Source organism: Apium graveolens, chromosome 1 (genome assembly GCF_009905375.1).
Source record: "Apium graveolens cultivar Ventura chromosome 1, ASM990537v1, whole genome shotgun sequence".
NCBI classification, from domain to species: domain Eukaryota; kingdom Viridiplantae; phylum Streptophyta; class Magnoliopsida; order Apiales; family Apiaceae; genus Apium; species Apium graveolens.
This window is the reverse complement of record NC_133647.1, coordinates 208,532-232,801: the sequence shown is the minus strand read 5'-3', so window position 1 is coordinate 232,801 and position 24,270 is coordinate 208,532. Positions and strand designations below refer to the sequence as shown.

Here is a 24,270-nt window from a genome sequence, read left to right as displayed (position 1 = left end):
TGTGGTTGGATTTGAACTGAATTTGCAAGAATTTCGAGCGTGGTGGCGGAGTAATTCCTACTCAGCCGCAGAGGTGCCCAGAATTATATCACGAGAGCTCCACCATGTGTTTTTGGTAGATAAAACGAGTGTATATGTAGTTCTATTGCCCTAAAACTCTCCATGATTGGGCTATCCACGTTTTTTATAAGCCCACATCAGCTTCCAAGACTTATCCAACTAGATTTAGGCTGCCACCAAGAGTCATTCTCCTAGTATGCCACTATAATTCTTTTTTTATCCATGTAATTACCATAATAATCCATGAGATATATGTATATTCCATACATATATATCATGTATATCAACATTTTCCAAGTTATAGTAACATGTTCGGAGTTCAACTCTCTATTCCTTGCTGGCCAAGAGTTGTGTCCTAGTAAAACACTGCATTTGTAGGCTTGTCACCGTAATCAAGATAAACCCGTATATATCTCTTGCCATATTGAAAATATCCCGGCCTATCACGATTTCTAACTACCCCTGGGTCTTGACATATTATAAGAAGTTTAGGGTATTGACTAATCCATAAGAGACCTTTCTTATTACCATGTTATGATAATTTTCAGAATAGGTCATAACCATTATCTCAATACCTCTATTATACCTGGCCACTTAGATCCATAATTCTTACTTTATCACCAAGAAAGCCTAATTTAATATGCCAATCCATTTATTCCCTCCACTCGTGGACATAAATTCGGCCCAAAACTAATTTTTGGTACAACATATTTCTATGAACATAATATTATTTGTAAATCATGATCTATTGTTTTTTATCAGACCAGACATTATTGACTTAACGAATACACTTTCAATTTTTCTGAATGAATTCTCAAAATTTTCAATACTAATCATACATAATAAATTATAATTACATTAACAAAGAGTTAGTATAATGAGTTATTTTCTTCTCCGGAAAAGATCAAGGACTTGGCTCCTTGAGTGCACGAGTTTACTTAGTAAAAACTAAAATAGTTATAGTAGCCCGCAAGGGTTGGCTCAACTGGTTAAAGAGGGGATAACTATCCTCTTGGTCACAGGTTCGAATCCCGCGGGAGGAGAATTTATGATTATGCCTCTTGAGTCAGAACCTGTCGCTTAAATGCGGTTTGCAGGCCCGTAGGGTTTACCCAGTGCGCACCGGAAGGGTAGCGGCTGCGGGTTACCTACGATAAAAAAAAATAGTTATAATATCTAATTTTATTTCTCAAAATTTTTCACAAGAATTTTATTTGTCAGATTTAAGTATCCAACATTTTATTAGAATGGAAAAAGTTGAAAATACAACTCATTCATTTAACCTATGTGACTTTATGCATTATGCACTCATATTCTACTTTGGAAAATTAATTTAGTGAAGGTTGTGTTTGAACCTTATCATATACATATAAAAAGTAAGTATATACCATTAATTTAGATATGAATTTTAGCTATAAAAGTTATTCAAGAGAATTTTATAGATGTGTATCTATTTTGATATAATCATGTACAAAAATAAAAAAAAGAATGAAGTGAAGGAAAGGGATGGAAAGGACTGGAGCATGATTGGATGAGTTTGGTTGATAAAATAGCAATATCCAAATTAAAATAGTTGTCATAATAAAAATAAAACAGTAGGCAGATGATGATAATAATAATAATATAATAATAGAATTAAGAGGGGAGTGGTAGTGGAGTATTTATCATAGGCTGTCGGCGAGAACACACCCCCAGCGGCAGCCAGGTAATCAAACCTCAACACCGAGTGAGCCCAGTGAGTCAGCGAGTTATCAATCTATCGCTAAATCTCCTTCCTTCTTCTACTACTACGTGTTGCCCTAACCATTCTCTCTAGATCCATCTATTTTTACTAGTAAGTCTCTCTCTCTCTCTCTCTCTCTCTCTCTCTCTCTCCCCCTCCCTCTACGTCTCTCATCTCTCCCTCTCTCTCTCTCATCTCTCGCTCTATCTCTAGATCCCTCCGGATGTAATTAATTTAAGTTAAATTAATATTGATTTTGATTTAATCTATTTAATTGAATTGAGTTGAGATGATTATTGTTTTACTAACAGGGAAGAAGAAGAGCTCAAAACTTACTTATTCTCATCTGTCTCATGAGAAATTGTGTTCCGATTTCTCGTGTTTCAGATGATTTGCACCACTTATACTAGTAGTGAGCTCTGTAATTATGCTGCTCCAACGCACATTCCTGCTGTTTATTCTTCTCATTGTTTTCATTCGTCTCGATATTATTCCAGCTCTCAGTCCTGATGGTATGACCTATACGTTTCGACTTTCGATTGATTCATTGCTTAATTTATGGAACGTGTTATCAAAATTATGTTATATGAGGTACTGAATTTTTGTGTTTTAGGACAAGCACTTGTTAGTTTTCGCACAAATATTGTGAATTCCGACGGTGTCCTTCTGCAGTGGAGACCTGAGGATCCTGATCCGTGTCGATGGAAAGGGGTAACATGCGATCCTAAATCGAAGAGAGTCACTTCCTTGTAAGTTTACAATCGCACATTATCACTAGTCCGTGCTTATGTTGGCTTGTTTGTGTTTAACGTATTATCCAACAACATTGTTTGTTGTTTTTCATTTAGTAGCTATATATTACTTGGAGTATATTTTGTGTAACTTTATGCTGGGTAGAATCTGAGTACACAGGAATATCAGAAAATAACATATGTCGATTGTTGACAAACAAGCTATGAAGCATGCACGAGGGGATGAACCAAATTTATAACCTATCAGTTAAGACTGGAAAAGATTAGCTTCCCGTTCCCATTTGAATTCTAAATTTTGTGAAACGGCTTTAAGCAAGAAGGCTATTCCTCGATAGCTCTTAAGTGGTTACCAGAGATATGCCAATGATGTTACTGGCTTGTTAGAAACAATCTAGGTAACGAACAACTTGAAGGGCACCTTTTTCAGTGTAGATAACTTATAACAATGAAAATTGCCCCCATTCTTCCATTTGTTGTAATTCACATAGGAATAAAACACGAACAGTAAACCACATAATAAGAACAGATATTAGTTTTCTCTTGCCTGTCTTGTGTTTTGCATAAACAGGGATAAGTAAAGCCAAAACTCACCGTTGGTCTATTTGGAAAAACAGTTGGGGTAGCACATTACAGTGTCGTATCTAATTTCCAAGGATTTTTTAAGCATAATAAATTCTTGGATTCCTGTGAGAAGTTAGGCCTTCCTATTGGAATTTCTTCTTGTATAATGATGAGAATGTTCAATAGTAGTGATAGTATATTATTTGGCTCTTTTTATTTGGGTTTATAAAACTGATTTACAAAATTAGGTGGGTGCATTTTCTGATGTATAATCAACTCAAATATGCTATGGAAGTAGTAAAAGAATATATCTCTACATATGACAATCCAAGTAGTACAATCTATCTGGATGGTACATTTTAGAAGACCCCTGATGCATTTTGGAGATTTATTATAGATTTCGGGGAGGTAATGCACATTTTTTTAAAATGGGTTCGAGAAGGTCATGAATATTTATCACTTTCTAGTTTCTAGAAACATTTAGGCATGTCAATCATAGAAATTGTATTTGATGGCCTACTACTTTGATTGTTCTTTTTTGTACGTTCAATTTTTTTTCCTCATATATATATATATATATATGACACGTCACAGTTGTAACATATTTGTTTGCTCTATAAACAATTATACAGGTTTGTTTGCTTTTCACTAATTGAAAATCAAGTGGTATTGTTTTTCAAGGTTTCAAATTTCCCCCGAACTAATTGAGACCATGTCTGTTTATTAGGAGTCTCTCTAATCACAGACTGAGTGGCTCTATATCGTCAGACATTGGGAAGCTAGAGAACCTGCAATTTCTGTATGTTTGTAAAGAATTTTTTGTTTTTTTTCTATATTAGTTCTTTCTGGGTCAAGAGCGAGTACGTTAAAATTCGGACTTTGCGGAGGGGGAGGATTGTATTCCTCTAGGGATTTTTTTTAAAATTCTTGTAGTGGGAGAGTGATTGAGGAAGGAAATACTGGAGTCATGGGAATGCAATGCACATTTGTATAAATAGAATATATGTAGTGTTTTTGATACTGTTTTATCTTATAACTTTTGGCAGGGCTCTTTATGACAACAACTTGTATGGCAATATTCCCCCAGAGCTAGGGTCCTGTACAAAATTGCAATCCTTGTAAGTGCAAGTGAAATTTACATATACATTTATGACTAGGGTAGGGGATTATGGCTGGTACTATTTGTGTGGTTGGCCTTCGTTTATTATCACGTCAACTAGGTAGAAGAACAAAAAATCAATGTTTGGAACAGTCAACTGTTGAGGTGAAACTGAATTTAATTATACAGTCAAAATGTCCTGCTTCTTTGCTGTGAAACTTTTGTTTTTGAATTAAATCAGTTTGGGCTGTTATGTGTCCTGCTACTTACTGTTTTAATCCAGCATAATATGTTAACTTCTACCTGAGTTCAGTATAAACCATACTATCTATTAATAAAACGTTGGAGAGGTAAATACCAGGCAGAATCTAAATATTGCAATGTCACAAAAATTTCACATTCTCTCTGTTATTTTTGAGGTTTGATTGATTTGTATTATTGAAAGCTAGTAATAAAGGTTGTATAATGTCGTTTAATATATTATTTTCACGTTTAGACTTTGGACGCGGTTTAACCTGACATAGCCTAATAGTCAGATAAGGTTAATCTGATACCCAGTATCCACATGCGCGCACACACAGATACATATTCAAATGTGTAATGTTGAAACATTAAACACATGTAAGATATTATTAATATTTCTTATTCTTCAGGTATCTTCAGGGTAATTATTTGAGCGGAGTAGTACCAAATGAGTTGGGAAATCTTACTGAACTTCTTAATCTGTAAGTTATTTCAGATACGCGGGGTACTTCTTTTCTGCATTTCATAAATTTCAGTCTGAATTCTACCTACATATCTTTTAGTTTCCGTGTTGCATTTAATAAGTTGTTTTGTGTTGGGGAAAAGGTGTGATATCCTAATTATTTATCGACTTGGAAGAACCATTCAGTAAATTATACAAACTCATTGATATAGGAATGCATAACGTGTCTTGCATGTAACAATTACAATTTCCTTATATATCTTAAATGTATAAGATCCATTTAGTACCTCTAACAACTTGAGGTTTTGGTTGAGATGATTATGAAATTGATCGTACCAGTAGTTAACCTTTGTATTGTATTAGGGCAGAAGTTGTAATATCTTAACTAATTAGCCACTTAGTAAAACCATTCAAAAAAGAATACAACTTAATTGTAATAAGAAAGCATATATGTCTTGCATAACCAGATATCTTCATGGGTTAAAGGTATAAGATCCGTTTAGTACCTTTTGACTAAACACTTGAGATTCTGGTGTTGATGATCATGAAACATGGTGATAACTCCGACCAGGCCCAAATCTCTATATGATAGTCTGGAATGTTCTGGTGCTGTGGGTTGGGTATTTTTGTGGTGGTTTGGTTTTAGCCTTTTAGGGGGAATATTGGTAGTGGAAAGATAGAGATATCACGATAAGATGTGTGTTTTTGTGTAAATTTCTGAAGATATAAAGAAGCGTAATACCCAAATTTGAAGAATCATGTGGTGCCGTTAATAGCGCATCTTTTTACCCCAAAAAATCACGGATTTAACAAGAAACCAGTACTTACATAACAAAGAACATAGATAACATGATAATAGTGTCAATGCACATGGGTTTATTTTTCTTCTACCCTTCTTTTTAAGGGTATTACTGCCTTTTTCTGTTATGAGCGCCTTTTTCCGTTTCTTGGTACTTTTGAGCGTGCTTCACGAGCGCCTTTTGGACGATTTCAGAAGTGCACACGTTGCAACTAAGCGCGAAGTGCCATTAATCGTGCCTTACAACACTGAGGGTTTTACCTTCAGCTGTCCGGTGTCTGGCTTTCCAGATTGGCAGTAATGATTGGTCCAGGTATGGATTTGGATATTATTCGGGTGACATTCTCGGGACAATGTCATCAGGTTGTTGGGTCAGCGTGTCAGATGCCTCCGCCATTGACGGATTCTGGAAATGTGAGTAATGCAGTGTCAGTTGTGCATGTTGGTTTCTGCACTAGTTTGAGGTTGGCTTGGAAATCTTTTCAAATTCGGATAGCTGGTTCTCCGGGGTCGGCTTTGTGAGTATTTCAGGAGCGAATACATTATGTTGTACGAGTGAGTAAAAATCTGGTTGGCATTTTTTGAGTATGTGAGCGAGCATATATCGTATGAGTAAAAATCCAGCTGGCACAACTCGAATCCACATCACTTTTTTTGTCATTCAGCACCCCTGACATTGAGTGTTTGAATGACAGACAATGTTCGAATAATATTGAGCAAGAAGTCAACTGCCCAACTAATTTCTGAACTTCTCTTTGCGGGTGGCTGTATGTACAAGATTGCTTTTATCTTTTCAGGGTTGGCTTCAGTTCCTTTAAGATATGTACATGTAAATGTACTGATATATTACATAGGATTAGTACTCAAGTGACTAACAAGTTCTCTACAGATTTTGTTACTTTGATGTTCTGTTTGTTGTCATTGGTCATTTATGCCTCGTTTGTTTCGTCAACTTTGTATTTCCGGGAGGAACTGCAACATTCCTGAAACTAAGTTGCACCATGGAGTTCCATGCTAAATTGAAAATTAGTGTTTGGTTTTCTATGTAACTAGGAGTTGTATAGTTAATTCTTGTAAGTTAAGTTATTTTATAATTAATGAAGTATGTAATTTGTAGTTATTAATGGTAAGGTAGGTAAGTGGGTTCCTTGATTTGAAGTAACCACGAGTACTTTGGATTCACAAGTTACTCTGTTCTAATTTGAAATCATGCAAGCAAACAAAATAAATCATTTCACTTGCAAGAAATTTGTGTAGTCACGTTGCTGGGTTCCAACGAAATAGATGAGGCCTTAGCTTGATTTTGAACTAGGACATGGTATCTTTATGATCCCCACATTTTTGCATCTTCCCAAGTGAAGTATCAGTATCACATTATTTAAGTTTCATAGGTGGAGGGAGGCATTATGACATGCACATGCACATTTACCGAACAGTCTGTGTGTATTAAGGATCCTCTTTTTTAATTGATATTAAGCATGGATTTAAATGATATTAGACACTACGTTTTTAGTGTAGATCTGGTAAGCTTGATTTAAGATAGTTCCTTTCTTGTAGAGATATCTCAAGCAACTCTCTTGGCGGAAATCTTCCACCTTCACTTGAGAAGTTAAACAGACTACAAGGATTGTAAGTGCTTCACACTACCTTAATTCTATGTTTCCTAGTAGTTTGTACTAAGGATAATTTTTTACTTGTCTTATGTGATATGTAAAGCAATGTATCGACCAATTTTTTGGTTGGAGCAATACCGTCAGATGGCATTCTTCACAAGTTCACAAAAGACTCGTAAGTAATATAAATTGCTTTTCTTTTTCCTATAATTATCATATAGAAACTATTTCCAATTGCTTTTGGAGATCTTATTATACAGGTTTGTCGGGAATCGTGGTTTATGTGGGAAGCAAATTGAAGTGACATGCAAAGATAATACTGGAGGTTCTTCAAACTCGAATTCAGGCTCAGGTAATTCAAAAGCAAGGACCCTTTTTGGAACGTGTTGACAAATTAACCACATCTTTTGACAACGAGCATTTATGTGCAAAAGTGTGACAATAAGGCGATATAAACAACAGAAGGACATTAATAGACAAAAATGGTTTAAGATGGAGAAGACCCGTCTAATCAAACTGGAAATGAGATATATCTTGTCATATGTTCCGTAAATGCCTTTACAGAACCTAGAATTTTAGTTTTTATCTGGAAAACCTGTATTTTACAATTACTGAACAAGCTCCTATTCCATTTTTAAGCTTTAAATTTAACATTATATAATATCAATTATTTTCAAAGATTTTATGTTCGCGTTTACATCAACTTTCAGGCCAAAACCAAAATGGAAAGAAAAAAGCCTCCGGGCGGGTGCTTACAAGTGCATTTGCTACTGTGGGTGCACTACTTTTGGTTGCACTTATGTGTTTCTGGGGCTGCCATCTTTATAAGAAACTTGGAAAAATGGATAAAAGAGGTCTTTCAATGGATGTCGGCGGAGGTGCTTATAGCAATCAGTGCTTTTAAAAATTTGTTAAAAGAATAGTTTTTTAAATATGTAAAATTTTGAGTTCCTTGATTTCAACATTATCTTTGTTGTCTCTTTTCCTATTTTTGTTAATGTAGGTGCATCAATTGTGATGTTTCATGGAGACTTGCCATACACTTCAAAAGACATAATTAAGAAATTTGACAATTTAAATGAGGAGCATATTATTGGATGTGGAGGCTTTGGAACAGTGTATAAGCTAGCTATGGATGATGGAAACGTATTTGCCTTAAAAAGGATATTGAAGTTGAATGAAGGTTTTGATCGCTTTTTTGAAAGGGAGCTTGAAATTTTGGGAAGCATTAAACACCGGTACCTAGTGAATTTACGAGGATATTGCAATTCCCCAACATCAAAGCTTTTAATCTATGATTTCTTACCTGGTGGCAGTCTTGATGAAGCTCTCCATGGTAATAGCACCCCCTTTTGAGGTCAACAATTATGCTTTATTAACTTATTCCTTATTGCATTATCCTGTATCGGCTCTTTAACTTTGTCCTGCAAATCCTGTAATAAACAATACAGGGCTTTTTGTGGTTTTGAGTAGTAGACACTTCATTAAAGCGGGAAATGCCGGAAATTGTTTAAAAGCTATGTTAGTCCAAGGGATTCGATAGTCTCTCAAGCTAGGGATGAATAAACCCCTGTTCAGTCTAGCAACAAGGCTCCTTCTACCTTCCCCCTTAAATAATTGCACTGCAAAATGCAAATTATGCAAAATGCTCTAAATAGTAATCCCTTATAAAAAAATTTATGCTCTGTATCTAGACTGAGTTTATCCTTTACTTATCCAAAAATTTAAATAAATTAAAGATCCCTATCCTTTTTAGTTCCTCTAATGTAGATTACTAATGCCTAGGAAAAGGGCTGATTAAGTAGTCCCCTTCAAATAACTACAAGATGATATGAAATACAGTTGACGGATTATTGTGAAGCATTACACTTGGTAAAATGAGAGACAATCAATATTTTTTGCCAGATTTTAGTTTGTGGAAAAAGACAGAGCCTTACAATCAGACTTTGCTCTCAATTTACAGGACTATAAAATTAAATAGAAATTATGGGACTCTCTCATCACTTCATAGGCACTTCATTTGAGGGATCTACTAAGTGCTTCATTTCCCAAACTAAAAAGTGATTGTCAAGGAATAATTTAAAGGATAAAGTGGAGAGAGTTTTGAACGAGTAGTTTTATCCAGTAGAATAATCCCTGTGGACAGTGGATCAAATACAGCCCAAGGCACAACTAGATAAAAGTTACATACTTGTTTTGTATCTTCAGTAGTTATGTTCTTTAAGGCAACTAGAGACCTTCTTACCTACAATATGTGGCAGATATCATATACATTAAATTGGCAATACCATTCTCAATTATCAGAGTCGTCGATGTGACATATTAAAATGTTTTGTTGTATGAATGTAGGGTGCAAATATTTCGAGTACACTTTCTCTTGGGATAAACCTGATGGTCAAACTGTTAGAATAACTAATGGCCCTTCTCATTCATCACTAATTTCACTGATTTGTTACCGAAAGATGAAAGTGATTAGTACAACTCAGTATCCATATACAAATACAACATTAAATTTCTGTTAAGCATAATGGTAACAATTGAAACATGATGCTTGTAAGTTGTAACTTATTACGTGATTTCTCAGTAAGGTCTGCAAGTGCTATCACAATCAGAAAACTTAAGATGAGCTCGGACATGACCTCATTCAGGAGTCTCGTAGACGTCGGATCATAATAGTAGAATTTGCGAAAGATTGATGAAATCCGTAGTTTGGGTGCAAGGTGCGGGTAGTATAGGGTTCGGAATTTTTTGTTGAGCGTCTTGCCCATCGCTTTTTAGCGTAGTATCTCCCTTTCTGTTTAATGTTTTGTAACTTTGTCGTTATTGCGTAATATTTATCACGTCTCTACTTTAGACTTGGACCAATGATGCCTTTTTTATGCTTTGTTGCTTGCAAATCTGGAGTCTTTTTATTTATTGATCATGTTCTTGGATTGCATTGTCGGGGGCACCTTTGGGGGGGGGGTCTGAAAACGGCCTCTTCATTCCCAAGTATGGAGGCAAGGTCTGAGATTTCCTGGTAAACATTAATTTTATTGTAATATGTTTTGGGTAAAGAATTTACGTTGTAGCCAAATATTGCAGATTATCATAAGATGGTGGGGGTTGTAAGCAGTAGTGTCATTTGTTTTGTTTTTTTTTCCAGAATTGAGGTAGAATGTGGTAGCGTATATGGGCCCTTAATTGTTTACTTGTTCTTGTACGGGTTCCTGTGTACGACATATATAGTTATACCATATTTTTACTGATGTTTATGCAGGTAGATCCGAACTACTTGACTGGGATGCAAGGCTAAATGTTATTATGGGAGCAGCGAAGGGGCTTGCTTATTTGCATCACGATTGCTCACCTCGAATTATACACCGTGATATAAAGTCGAGCAACATATTGCTTGATGGGAATTTGGAAGCTCGTGTATCTGATTTTGGACTAGCAAAATTGTTGCAGGATGAGGAATCCCACATCACAACAATTGTTGCCGGAACTTTTGGTTATCTAGCTCCAGGTAAATATTTTACTGCAAGTTGGATCCTGATATTTTTGTTCTATAATTTGCAAAAAATTCTGGGCATATGATAAGAATAATAAGTGTGCACACCTGTCATCTGAACCTGATGCAAAACCTTCCATAGTTAGTGGTTTATGTATTTACACGTTACTCTAGCCGGTTCAAACATTAGATATAAAATCCAGGTGCTGGGTGCATTTCTTTTTCTAACATATTTTATCAGTATTTTAGGTTTTAAATTAAGTATGTAGTATACGGCTTTATAACGTAGCACTCTAGTAAGAAATCTCATTTCCAGATGTTAGTACCTTAATTTAATGTTCTTCTTTGATTTTCTGGAACTGTTGTCTGCAATAAATTATCAATCCCGGGATAACTGTCTCTGTATGTTTTTGGTGGCGTTGTGGTTGCAGTTTAGCAAGCAATGTAAATACTATATTTTTTTTAATTTTCACAATGTACTTGCAGAGTATATGCAGAGTGGTAGAGCAACAGAAAAGACGGATGTTTATAGTTTTGGGGTTCTTGTGCTTGAAGTTCTGAGTGGAAAGAGACCCACAGATGCATCATTCATTGAGAAGGGCTTCAACATTGTCGGATGGGTAATTATCTTACCTCCCTGTTTACACCTGATATAAAAGTAATAAAGTTCTCCTGCTATGGTAATATTCACCTTATGCTGGTAAGATCCTTGTCAGAAGGCTACTTTTGATTTCAAAACCAAGGTTTAAAGGGTATGTTGAATTATTGAAACTCTTCTGGACAATTTTATGTCTTATGTTGCAATGTTGGGACTTTCTGTAGTACTCTTGTATGGCTAACTTATTTCTACTTCAATGGAGTTGCTTTTTGTGTTACTATGCAAAAACGGAGTTGCTGTTTGTGTTATTATGCAACTTTTAACCGACTGCAATTGTGCTTTCCATATTTCAGTTGAACTTTCTGGTCACTGAGTCTAGGCAGAGGGAGATTGTTGATCAGCACTGTGAAGGGGTACAGGCAGAAAGCCTTGATGCGCTGATTTCAGTCGCTATTCAGTGTGTCACATCAAACCCAGATGATCGTCCTACTATGCACAGAGTAGTTCAAGCACTTGAGTCGGAGGTTATGACTCCATGCCCAAGTGACTTCTATGATTCAAGTTCCGAGTAAATTCGTTCAGAGGATTAAACAGCAAGGCATGTTTTAATAGTTGGCAACACAGGTGAAAGGTAAAGCAGGATCTGCAGTGCAAAATTTGTTGTAGGAATCATTCTTTTTCACAGACCTGTAACACTTTGGGAGCCTTCCTTTTTTGTGCTTAGTTTAGTGTAAGAGCAACCAGTTCGGACTCGGTCAAGATTCTGGCTACCATACGGTGTTATTAGTGTCCTCATTTTGCTTGGTTCTGAAAGGAATTTTCTTTCCAGTGGGGATAATTATGGTACGACAATTCTAATTCATTCTTCTTTGTTTTTCCTTGTCTAGCTTCTGTTGTTTTCCTAAATTTTAACCTAAAATAAAGTGTATATGACTTCATTCAGTTTAATGTACCCCTTGGCAGGGTGCCTTTGTGCTATTCATGTAAAATATGTTTCCAGTCGCATTGAATCCTTTAGAGTATGTAATAGTATCACCATGTATGGATGTACTTGACTAGTCACGCTATTTTTTCTTGTATATATTCATTTAAGTAATGAGCAATTCATTAGTTATGTACTTTCTGTATACAAAAAACTGATAACAACTCAAGTTGATTGCAAATAATTCTCCATTAGTCGGAAGATCTAGTTATATATTTATTTTTGTGCGGCTAAGATAATTTTACAATTTTACCAATATATTCCTGTGAGTGTGCTTTCACCTTGGGATTTTTATGCTATACGTGCATTTTTCTAAAATGTCAAGCTCGAGTATTTCAGTATTTGTCTTGTTAAATTTGATGTGGTGTGCAAATCATTTGTATTTTGCTGCATGCGGAATGCTCCCATGAGTTGTGGTCCTGGTGGAACATTCCTTGCTTAATTTGAAATCAATTCATCGAGGTTATGTGGACATGATGTGCTCCCAAGGCTCATGGGAGCTTGTAATGAGTCACGTGTTCGAGACTATCGATTACCCGCAGGGTGAGGTTGTGTATACAAGTTTCATAAAAAACTACCCTAACTTCCTTTAAGCCGCATGTGCACCGTGAATTTTAAAGGATTCAGTCATTTTTTGTTCTTCACATGTCCATGCTCTTCTTTTAAGCGGGCTGCTCTTCGGTGTTCTCACACATCGCAGTAGTAATGTGTACACAGATGATACATTTGAAATCTTATAAATTGCTGGTGTACCTTTCAGGTAAGTAAATACATAAGTATCTCGTGCACAGTAAAAAAAAGTATTCCCATGGCATCACAACTGTCATATAACCAAGCTACAGTCGTGCATCGTCTCCAATCGATTCCTCTGCCTTTTACTCTTGGCAAACCAATTCAATTCTATGGTATATTTTTATTTTTATTCTTGATTGACCAATTTAAAATACGAGGTAAATTATATTCTTTTCTACAACATTCTATTCCCGCAGTTTGCTCTCTTGCGGATCAATTCAAGTTCAGCTTTGAGCTACGACTTGAATAATTATGTTATCATTTTGGCGGACGAACTATTCTTTTGCCATGCGAATGTTTCACTCAACATCTGTGTGCATCATTTGTCAGCTTACTATTGCATTTTTTATGTCTTCGTTTGCTTAAATCATCCTTATAGGATGAGACATCCAAGTTTTTGCAACTCTGCAGTGTCAATTTCCATGATTTCTCCAGTGGAGTGTTTCCTCTTTTTACTAAAATGAGTGATTTTTAAAAAAATTTAAATAATATATCATGTCTCTTATTATTGGAAGTTCTTGTATGATCAAAAGTCTTAGAGTAAGCATCTTTTTATAAAATTTGCCAAGAGATGCAATTGCGTCAGAAGTTGGCAACAATTGATACCAATTAAAACTTAAACTCATATAATTGTCCTCAGCTACTTAACTTACTTTCTATATCCGTGAAAGACTTGTATAATTGCTCAAAAGTATATACATAATATAACTAGGTCCATTTTCATATTATCACGTCTTATTATGTAGCTTACCAATTATTGAAATAAATTCAATAAATTTTATATTAAAGTTACCTTGGATGTAAATAATAAAAAAGACTGTCTGTGAAGAAACTCAATGATTGACAGTTAAGTTATTTCTTCTTCATTATTTTTTTTTTAGGTTTGTCATCACGTTAATAACCCTGAATTTAAAGATAGAACTTGCTCAGCACATGCAAGAGAAGAGTAAATTCTTAAATTTGTTTAATGGTGAGCTTGAAATAATTATGTTCCGTGTCAAGTCCTTTTGCCTTCGACTCGATTCCAGAAATTCGCAGGTTACTCTATGTTGTTTTGTGGAGGCCGTAGGGGTTCAAATAAGGGGGTATTCACTTGGAAGTAATATAAATGAAAAAATGTTTCAAGCTCCAAACGTAAACTGCATTTTAGTCAAGCTTATAGAGTACGAAAAGTTGCTAAAGCTGTATTTTCCACCACCAATTTTGGTTCCCTTCTCTTATGCTACAAAGTTTAAAATAATAGCGATCTGAATATGAAAGTCGAATACATGCAGTTATTCATGCACATCCTTGTTTATATAATTAATACAGTTCAAATATGGTTTCATACAGTAGATGTATGGTTTATGATGTTACTTCGGTAGAAATTTCAACCTCTGCAAACTGGGTGCATTTTGTTGATACCTATCAATGGTTTGGCAGGCAAACTGTTTTTGATAACTGTGTGGCAAACTGTGTCTGATAACTGATTCTGGGGATAAAAACACTTTCAGTCTAAAAATCATCATACTTAAAGACGCAATCATAGAGTCTTCCTCCTAGGAAATCCGCAACCTCTTGATGCTTCACCTATAATATAACATTAAGATTATACAATTAAAATATTAACAGATACATATTTGACATTGCTAATTAAGTAATTACCATTCCAATCTTCAGAGAATCACATCTAAATTGCGCATAAAGATTTGTCTCTATTCCACGCCCCTGTAATACAAGGTGAGAAATTTCACTAATCAGACAAGATCAACTTATTAAACAATCATTCATAGAAATACTGAAAACCCAACGGGGCCTTGTTTGAACTAGTCTTTTCCACAACCAATTCACAACGGTCTTTTTTGCAAAAAGGTCCGACTACTCTTTGACAAAAAAAAGTTTTGAGTACTGGGGTCAAGTCTAGTGAGCTTCTCTGTTTTTTTTTGTTCAGTTTTTTCCAAAAAATATTATTTGCTTGAAAAGAAAATTTTTACAATCAAAATTTTTCAACTAAACCTGTAGTAGTAATCTAAGCAGGGATACAAGTGTGGGGGTGTAAGTGCACAGTATGAGAGTTGAAATTCGACATATTTAAATATATGTGTATTCAAGGGTGCAGGGGGAAACAACAATTCAAAACATAGTACAAATATATATAAATATTATATTACTTATAATTTAAAATCAAATCACCAAACTTTATAATTATAAACATTTAAATATGAGAAATGCTAGAGACCCCAAATTCCCCCCCCCCAAAAAAAATCCCCAAATAATTAACATATATCACCACAAATCGCCACATAATCACCAAATGACCCCTGCCATAACATACAGGATATGCCTGGTGCGCCGTACACACACACCTCTGCACACATGCATAGTATGCTTTCTATATTTTAATTACTTTAGAGGTTATAATTAACATAAAATTGAAAATAAACATATTTTAGTAAGTTATAAATTATGACTATGTAACCAACAAAAGGTTGTTGCAGTTGTCGAGGTTTTGGTTTTTCTAAGAGAGGTCAAGGGCTCGACTCCTTGCGTGTGTGAGAGGTAAACTATATAAAAAAGAGTTATAACTACGTAACTGAAAAATATATTAGGTGATATTTTCAGCATAGTGAATATATATAAAGGGGTTAAATATCAAAGTGATCACCCAATTGAAGGTCAGATATCAATTTTGTCATCAAATTGATACCTCTAAAGATCGCGTAAGAACTAAAAATTATTTTTACTGAGTTCTAAACATATTTCTTGAATGCTGCTGCAACCAAATGTAAAGTTATGAATTCTAGTATTTAAAATAATATATCTAAATTTTATAAAATTTATATACCAATTATTTTTATTTCAATCAAAAAAACAACTACAAAAATACAAATAATTAGTATATTAGTTTTAAAAAAATCTAGATATATTATCTTAAATACTAGAATTCATAACTTTACATTTGGTTACAGTAACATTCAATATATATGTATAGAACTCCACAAAAATAATTTTTAGCTCTTAAACACATATTTAGAAGTATTTGTTTGATATTTAATGTGACTTTAGTGATTCAAATGATACCCCGTTAAGTTTGATGAAAAAATTGATATATGACTTTCAGTTGAGTGACCACTTTGATATTCAACCTTATAAACAAACAAGTAAAAAAAATAAATTAACATATTACGTAATGTTTAATTAGTTATTCCTCAATTACTCTTAACTATTGATTAAATCATTAACAAACTACTATATTCTTGTTCAGCTGACAAACATATACTCAGGAATTATCTCCATATTATATTTAAAATGAGTAAGGTCCATCGCCAGCACTCAACCCTCGACCACAATTCTCTCAATGGTTTCCTTAAAAGCAACCCTAATAGGTTCCCCATTTTCAACCCCTAAAATATATTAAATTAATCATTCCCTAAAATATAGGGGGTCAAAAAGTTAACTCACTCCAATAGCAATCCCTATTTTACTTCCCTATATTTCAAAAGTAATATTTCATTAATTTAAATTTGATCCGAATTCTCATTTTCTATTATTTTTGTAATGTAATTAACTAAATAACAATTATTTACGAAATTTTAATTTACACAATATATATTTTTTAAATCATTAACTTATTAGAATAAAATCATAAATAAATAAACAAAACAAAACGAAAAACATGGAGAAAAAAGAAAAGAAAGGCAAAGAATTTGGCGAGAGGAGCAGCAGGAGATGATGTGATGTGGCAGTGAACAGGGGAGCACTTTTGAACCCTCAAATATGGGGTTAGATTTTCTCTCACATAAAATATTTAGGTAAGGGAGGGGATGGTTGGAGAGGTTTTTTTGGACAAAACCCCCCAAAACCTTCCACCTCAACTTATTGGTAAGGAATATATAACACTGGAGTTGCTCTAACAACTAACTTTTTTAAAAGATCGTGAGTTTGATCCTCTTGACAAGTATAATATCATGCTTTAAATTTTGAGTTCGGCCATGATAACTAATTCCTTGTCTAAACTCTAGTTCAGTCATATTCAAACCGAACACAAACTATTAGCGAACATATCGAACCGAACTAAACACGAACAGTGCGTCAACATTGCATGTTTTATAATAATTATTAGGCTATTTTTAGCTTAATTTAATGCAAAAAATTAGCCCAATTATTAATTAAATATTTTGGACACATAAATATTTATTTCAAATATTTTACAATTGTAAAATAAAATTAATGCATAAATTAGGGATATTAAGTATATACAAACAATATTTTAGATATAATAGTTTATTCAGGACCAAACTCGTGCTTAATGAACGAGTTGAACTCGAGTCGAACACCTTATAAGAGCATCTCCAACAGACTCTTAGTTCACTCTTTATAAATAATCTAAACAATTGGCTCTTAATAATTTAGTATGTGTTCATCTCCAACAATACTCTTTATATTGACTCTTAAATTCATTTTTTATTATTAAAAACATTTTGAAACCATAAGAATGTAAAGGAAGTGGAGAGAGTATAGTTATGAATATATATTATAATATTAGTTAAGAGTGAAACTTGGTTCTTAAAATTTAGGAGAGAGAAGAGACTCTTAGTGATTTGAAAGCCACTAAGAGCCTGTTGGAGCAACATTTTTCTTCTCCCTCTTCAAATTTTGAGTTAGGAGCTAGAATATAGAGTTTGTTGGAGATACTCTAAGTTCGGTTCGGTTCTTCAAGCCTTTAAGGCTTTTGAACCGAAAATGTTGTTGATTAGGAATGAGCTTATCAAGCTCAAACTCGAAAGAATGTAAAACCTAAAATTCTAAATAACATTCAACTAGTTAAAATAATTATTAGGATACTGGTTTGCCATTAGTTGAAGAGAGCTGAAATGTTAATATAAACCATGCAAACCCTAAATACTTGAGCTCCGTAAAATTTATGTGCATAAAATTGTAAAATCAATATGAACGACATTATGGAATTTGTACAAAATATGATTAGCATTTCACCTGTTGATGATAAAAAATAACTCACCATTCCTTCCATGATTACTAGGTCAGCATCACTTGCGAGGTAGGCCAACTCTTGTGATACACTAGAAAGATCAATTACCTGCAATGTAGAGCAATTATATAGCTTAAACAATATTATTAGTGTACTGACATTCTGATTTAGGAAGCCATTACAGAATCAAGCAAATTATCGCTAAGTTCTTACCGGTAAATCATTACCGGAATTGGCAATCAAAAGATTAGAAGCATCAACACCCACAAGTTTCCCTTGTTCATCCTTCAACTGGTAATCATAGCTTATACATCAGAAAAAAAACAAATAATTGCATTCAAAATAGTATGAGCGAACTCAATTATTCTACTACCTTCGAGATAATTTCAATCAGCTCAGTGTAGGTTATATCATTGATAGAAGGTAAATCATTGGCTGCCAGCACAACCTGCAATGAAGAGCAACCATATTGAAACAAACAAGAAACAAAACACGAATAACTTATGTTAAAAGGAGTCACTTGGGTTGGTGAATCCAATGCAGGTTTCACTTTAAGGGTTTTGGATATCAGAAACAAAGGGGGTCTGCACAAAAACAATCTGATGGAGAACGAAAAATTTAAATTTGTATCTATTCAACACATTATTAGCTAGGCAAAATATAAAATCTAATGGTATTTTTTTGAAGTTCAATTATATTTATATATGAATGTTTCCGAGTAGAGAATAAGAAAATGATTGGTTTACTTTATTAATAGGTTATTAATAGGTGCTTAGTTTACGGTTCCACTCCTATATAAGGAGATGTATTATTTTTATTATAAGCACAGGACCAGGATCCATCTATTTTTAATCAATTAAAAAAATCATGTAAATTATATATAATTTTATTAGTAGTGCTAATGGTTGCTAACTGTAAATAAGTCAATAAATTTTCTAAACTCTAGTGGATATAAGATCTGTTCAACTGAATATGTGCAAAAATCAGTTCAGAAATAAATATATACATATACATATACACATACATATATATATACACATTTGTCACATGTAAGGATATCTTGTTGCTTTGGGTGTCAAATATAGTTATAATTTATAGTTCCTCATGCTCCTTCGCTTAATTTTCACAGAATCAGTACAAACTACGAACAGCAAATGAGAATATAATGAAAGTGACATAAACGTAAATGCAAACTTATAGATCAAAACAGATATAAGTAACATTGAAATTAAAGTGTAAAGTATGTGAAAAATTAAAGATAAATTTATTATATTCCTACTCTAAAATGTTATTTCTGCTCAGAGCTAAGCATGTCGGGGAACTCTTCCCAACAAATTTATAAATTACTAACTGAGCTTAGTCTGACATGAATAATAACATTCATAGTTTCCACAATGGATGGTAATATAACAAAAGCCTAGCATTCTTTATCGATATTAAGTACTAAAACGTAATTTATTGGAAGCAGGGGCGCTGATCTATAAATTTTTGGGGAGCCAGGTTCTTCTTTTGAGTCTTGTTCCCGTTTGGGAAATCTTAAAATAAGTAACTTATGACTTAAAATTAATAAGTGGCATAAAAGTGATAAGTATATGAATACTTATAAGTTATGTAAGTGTTTGGTTAATTTTACTTATAAGTCAAAAAAATTTTAACTTAAATAAATTAAAATAAATAATTTTTAAATATGATTATCTTAATTAATGACTTTTAAATTAATTTAACATTTAAAAACATATATTTAAAAACTAAAATTAATAAAAAAAGTGAAAAATCAAAATAAGTTGAGAAAAAGTAAGTCGTTACTAACATTCAACTTATCAGCTTATAAGTTGTAAATTTCACTTATAAGTTGGGTCGACAAACAGTCTGACATAAGTACTTACGGGCTTATAAGCTATAAGTAACTTATAAGCTATAATGCCATAAGCCACAAATTAAACAATTGATCAATATATTCAGCAATTAAACCAAGCTTATTTGACAAGAAATGAACAATATAGCTCAAGTGATTTAAAATGACTCCCAAAACAACCAACATGATTGATCATGCATTAAGAAAAAGGTCACTGCGAAGTAAACCTGTGTTCCCCGACGAAGTAACTCTCTTGCAAATGGCAATATACCCAGAATCACATCTGCACCAGAATTATCTACAAATATGACAGCCTGCAGGTATAAAACATGTGTTACATATATGTGAGCGAAGTGAATGTGAGCAGTACCTATAGGCGAGGCGTGGCGTGTCAAAGAAAATATAAACAAACGACTTGCCTTTTTCCAAGACTTCTTGCACCAGTTCACTATAAACTTGTCCAAGTCATCGATAACCCAGGGACGAGGAACAAGATTTTGACAACTAGCAAGAAAGGACATTCCATCTTTTGAGAACAATTCTGCAAGCTTCAAATTTCGGGAAGAACTAAATAGTTATATATATATAGCATGGATTAATATGCACCATCCACTTCGCATAAAAGGTGGTTTTAACTACTAGCATTTACAGTCTTGATTTTTTTAGAAAGTCAAATAGATATTCATTTATATATTTGAAAATAGGATTCGACTTTGTAAAGTCATTTGAAGACTATTACTGAAGGATGTTTCAGGTACATATAAATTTAAGCATATAGAGGGTTTTTTGGAAAATTACGTACTTCCCAAGTAAGGTTTAACAAATCCCCCAGATTCTGACAAAACATTATTAGGTTATCTCGTTGTGATACTGTGATGGACCACAATCTTAATTATTTTCCATCAACCAACAACTACCACCAGGATTGGGTTCAATCAAACCATCTCGGAGAAGAAGCTTAAGCTACCAATCATTAACTAAAAAGTGGAGCCCTTCTGACATTTCTCTAAACTTGATTTGAACTGTTTGAACTTTGAGGACTAATAGGGTAAACCGAATAGACATATATATTTGGATTAATGATGTCCCAGTAAAGGAACATATAGCCTGTACCATTTTTCTTCAAAATCATGTACAATGAGAAGAGTATATCTATACACATGGTCATATTCTGAAAAGATTTGTAGTGTACAAAAACAAAATTATCATTCTGTTTATATATTTGTCATCAAATTCGAGATCAAAATTTGAAACTGCATTTCTTGAATTTATGTAATCTTCACTAAATTAGACCATGACAAACCTGAGCTGCCCCCAGATCAAACACATTTCCTGCAAATATTCCCCTAACAAGATTCTCCACACGTTTGGCTTCGTCCTCAATATCATCATTGAGGCGGACTACTTTTTCGAATAGAGACATTGCCTTTGTATTTTCCTCTTCCTAAGAATATTATCCATACAGCAGATATCAAAAAGTAAGAAATGCAGATAGCATACATATCAAAATGTATATTTGGATAAATGAATAAATATTTCACTACTTGTAACTTGTCACCATATGTTTTGGATACACTGACATCAAAATACGAAGGCACTAGTAGGGTGACTTCAAAAGTACCATATTTAATAAAAAAATATTCACCTTGACCTTCTTAAATATATCTCTGAATCCAAGTTCTCTGAGGACTTGCTCACGAATCCGGCATAGAAGCTAGATACAACAAGAAAAAAACATAAATGACCTTTCTGTAGTAGAGTGACACCATTGATTAGATTAGAACTTGAGTTGAATAAAGAACGTTAAAAGACAGCTCTGAATGCTTACAATGCCATCAGGCGGTCCACCGTGACTTTGGGGATCTTTCTTAAAGTCCTCTAGTATTTCAGTGTATCTTCAACAAATAAAGCACATAAAAGCAATACGTCAGAGATCGCACATGATAAAATTTTCCAAAGTAAATAGAACAAAAATTAAATACCATGCAACGAGTACAATGGCAGAAGAGAACAATATCAACGATTTCAAAGTTCATCCGAATATGTAAAATATTACATAACTGACTTAATATATAAGTAACTTGGTAATTTCACAAAAGGGCATCTAACTGAGCAATCCTCACGAAGTACTTTGATATTTAGAATTACTTTCAAAACTTAATTACGAAACTCTAGATTATTTAGTCAAGTAGGGATACTTGGAAACCATGGTCTAGGCATACATATAGTACATTTAACCTTTCGTGTTCCTATTCCATTATGCAGTAGCTCAACTTATATAGCGAATCTACATTTTAATTTAAATTAACAGTTGTGGTCAATCAAAGATCCAGACATACATGAGGAATTTTGACAGAAAATAGTGAAAATGTCTGCACCATAACTCTAGACTTTTATAGAGATGGAAGCAATAATGTTTTATACAATCAACTTTTATAGAGATGGAAGCAATTATGTTTTAAACAGTCAATATACGTCAAATTAAATCAAATATGGGGCCTGAGACCTAATTGCTTCTTAATTGCTATATATATATATATATATATATATATATATGCAAATGTATTCATTAAACTAATTATCAAAGAGATTAGGTGATGTAGAGGGAGAGGGAGAGACTAGAGGGAGGGAGGGAGGGAGGGGGAGAGAGAGACTAGATAGAGGGAGAGAGAAATTGAGCAGAGAGAGAGAGACTAGATAGAGGAGGGAGGGAGAGAGAGGGGGAGAGAGAGAGAGAGAGTACGAGAGAGAATCAACCTGAGGGCAAAGGTTTGAGCTCTAGCAGGAGCATCAGTGACAGTATCATCAGTCTCAGCTCGTTTCCTGAATGAATCCAAAAAGGGAAACAAATGAAATCAATAAGAAGAGCCTGAAATAGACATTTCAACAAATGAAAGAAAAGGCAGGGGGGGAGAGTAGACAACAGACTTAAAAGAAGGAACAGAATTGAGAAAGACATGAATCCAAGAAAGCTCAGTAGGAGTGAGTTGATTGAGATGGTCACGAGGTAATCTGTAAGTAATAGTACACGCCTCGTATTTGTCAGTATCGAGCAATAAAGGGAACCCAACCATCTCACCTGACTTTTCCATCCCCAATCTCTTCTCCTAACCCCTTGCAACACCACCCACAGGATGTCCTCGCGATTCGCAGGTTTTATCACATCAACAAATACAAAACACAATTGACGCATGCCTGTCATGCGTTTCATGCGTTTCATGCGTTTCATGCGTTTTCATTCCCAACCAGGCAAATTGTCTAGAAAATAGGCCGGAAAAAATGAACAGTAAATTACTGTAGCAAAATTTCGGAATGAATAGTAACCGATGAATAGTAAAAAATGAATAGTAAAAAATTAAAAATTAAATGAGACCTCCAGCAAAATTACTAAAAAATAAGAATAAAAGTTATAAATCTAAAATAATAGCAAATCTATTAATTTATTTTATAGTAGAGAAAAAAGAAACAAAACAAATGTGTAAGAAAAATCTATATAGACAATTAATATATAAATAAAAAAAAAAAAAAAAAAATATTATATGGAAGACTATAAGTTAGAAAGTATTAAACTAATAGCAGATAAAAACTTTACTTTTAATAAAGATATAAATCAACATATTGAAAGTTGTAAAATAAGTATGCAAATAATAAATGAAAAATCTGATATTATAGCTAGGTTACGAACAATGTTGGAAGAGAGAGATGAAAAAATTAGAAGATTGGAAGAAGAAAAACTTTTAATAAAACGAGAAAAATTTATTAAAGAAACTAATTTAGAAATTCAAATAAAAGAATTAAAAGAAGTATTAACTGAACAATATAAATTAATAGATGAATTAAGGCAAAAAATTTAAAAAATGAATTGGATAGATCCAAATGCAATAACTAGAAATAATAGAAAAATAAAAGAATTAATAAAAAATCAAGAAAAACTAGAAATAGAACTAGATAAATTGCAAGAAAGAAAAAATGAAATTGAATGGACAAGAGAAAATACGGACGAAATAATAAGATGTTATCAACAACTTGGAAATATGATAATAACATTTAGAAATAATAAACTAAGAATTCAAGGACTTAAAAGAATAATTTTATCAAGTAATATAACTGGATAATAATATAGTTTGAAAAAATGTCATTAGAAAAATCAAGTGAAACACAAGATGTATATTATCAAATGGATGAATACGAAGAAGGAACATCACAAACTCTAAGTTTTAAACCAGATATATATAATCAAATCCAAAGTGAAACAGAAGAACTAACAATAA

At 33.5% G+C, this 24,270-nt stretch overlaps 2 protein-coding genes across 2 annotated transcripts; one reads left to right on the top strand and one right to left on the bottom strand.

Annotated features, from left to right (window-relative positions):
• The first annotated feature begins 1,681 nt into the window (after positions 1 to 1,681).
• On the top strand, positions 1,682 to 12,519 carry LOC141659188 (LRR receptor-like serine/threonine-protein kinase FEI 2). Its single transcript, XM_074465962.1, has 14 exons — positions 1,682 to 1,894; positions 2,095 to 2,295; positions 2,397 to 2,532; positions 3,824 to 3,895; positions 4,143 to 4,214; positions 4,849 to 4,920; positions 7,258 to 7,329; positions 7,417 to 7,488; positions 7,574 to 7,665; positions 8,024 to 8,191; positions 8,317 to 8,649; positions 10,573 to 10,818; positions 11,290 to 11,423; positions 11,755 to 12,519. The coding sequence occupies exons 2-14, from the start codon at positions 2,211 to 2,213 to the stop codon at positions 11,971 to 11,973; spliced, it is 1,773 nt and encodes a 590-aa protein (XP_074322063.1). The 5' UTR covers positions 1,682 to 1,894; positions 2,095 to 2,210; the 3' UTR covers positions 11,974 to 12,519.
• A 1,820-nt stretch (positions 12,520 to 14,339) lies between these two features.
• LOC141659178 (damage-control phosphatase At2g17340-like) lies at positions 14,340 to 23,148 on the bottom strand. The gene is made up of 12 exons (XM_074465952.1): positions 22,928 to 23,148; positions 22,757 to 22,822; positions 21,828 to 21,894; positions 21,645 to 21,713; positions 21,303 to 21,443; positions 20,419 to 20,547; positions 20,227 to 20,313; positions 18,518 to 18,592; positions 18,358 to 18,435; positions 18,175 to 18,252; positions 14,820 to 14,882; positions 14,340 to 14,744 (listed from the first exon to the last, which is right to left on the bottom strand). Exons 1-12 carry the CDS (start codon positions 23,089 to 23,091, stop codon positions 14,670 to 14,672), a joined length of 1,092 nt encoding a protein of 363 aa, XP_074322053.1. The 5' UTR covers positions 23,092 to 23,148; the 3' UTR covers positions 14,340 to 14,669.
• Positions 23,149 to 24,270: the final 1,122 nt, after the last annotated feature.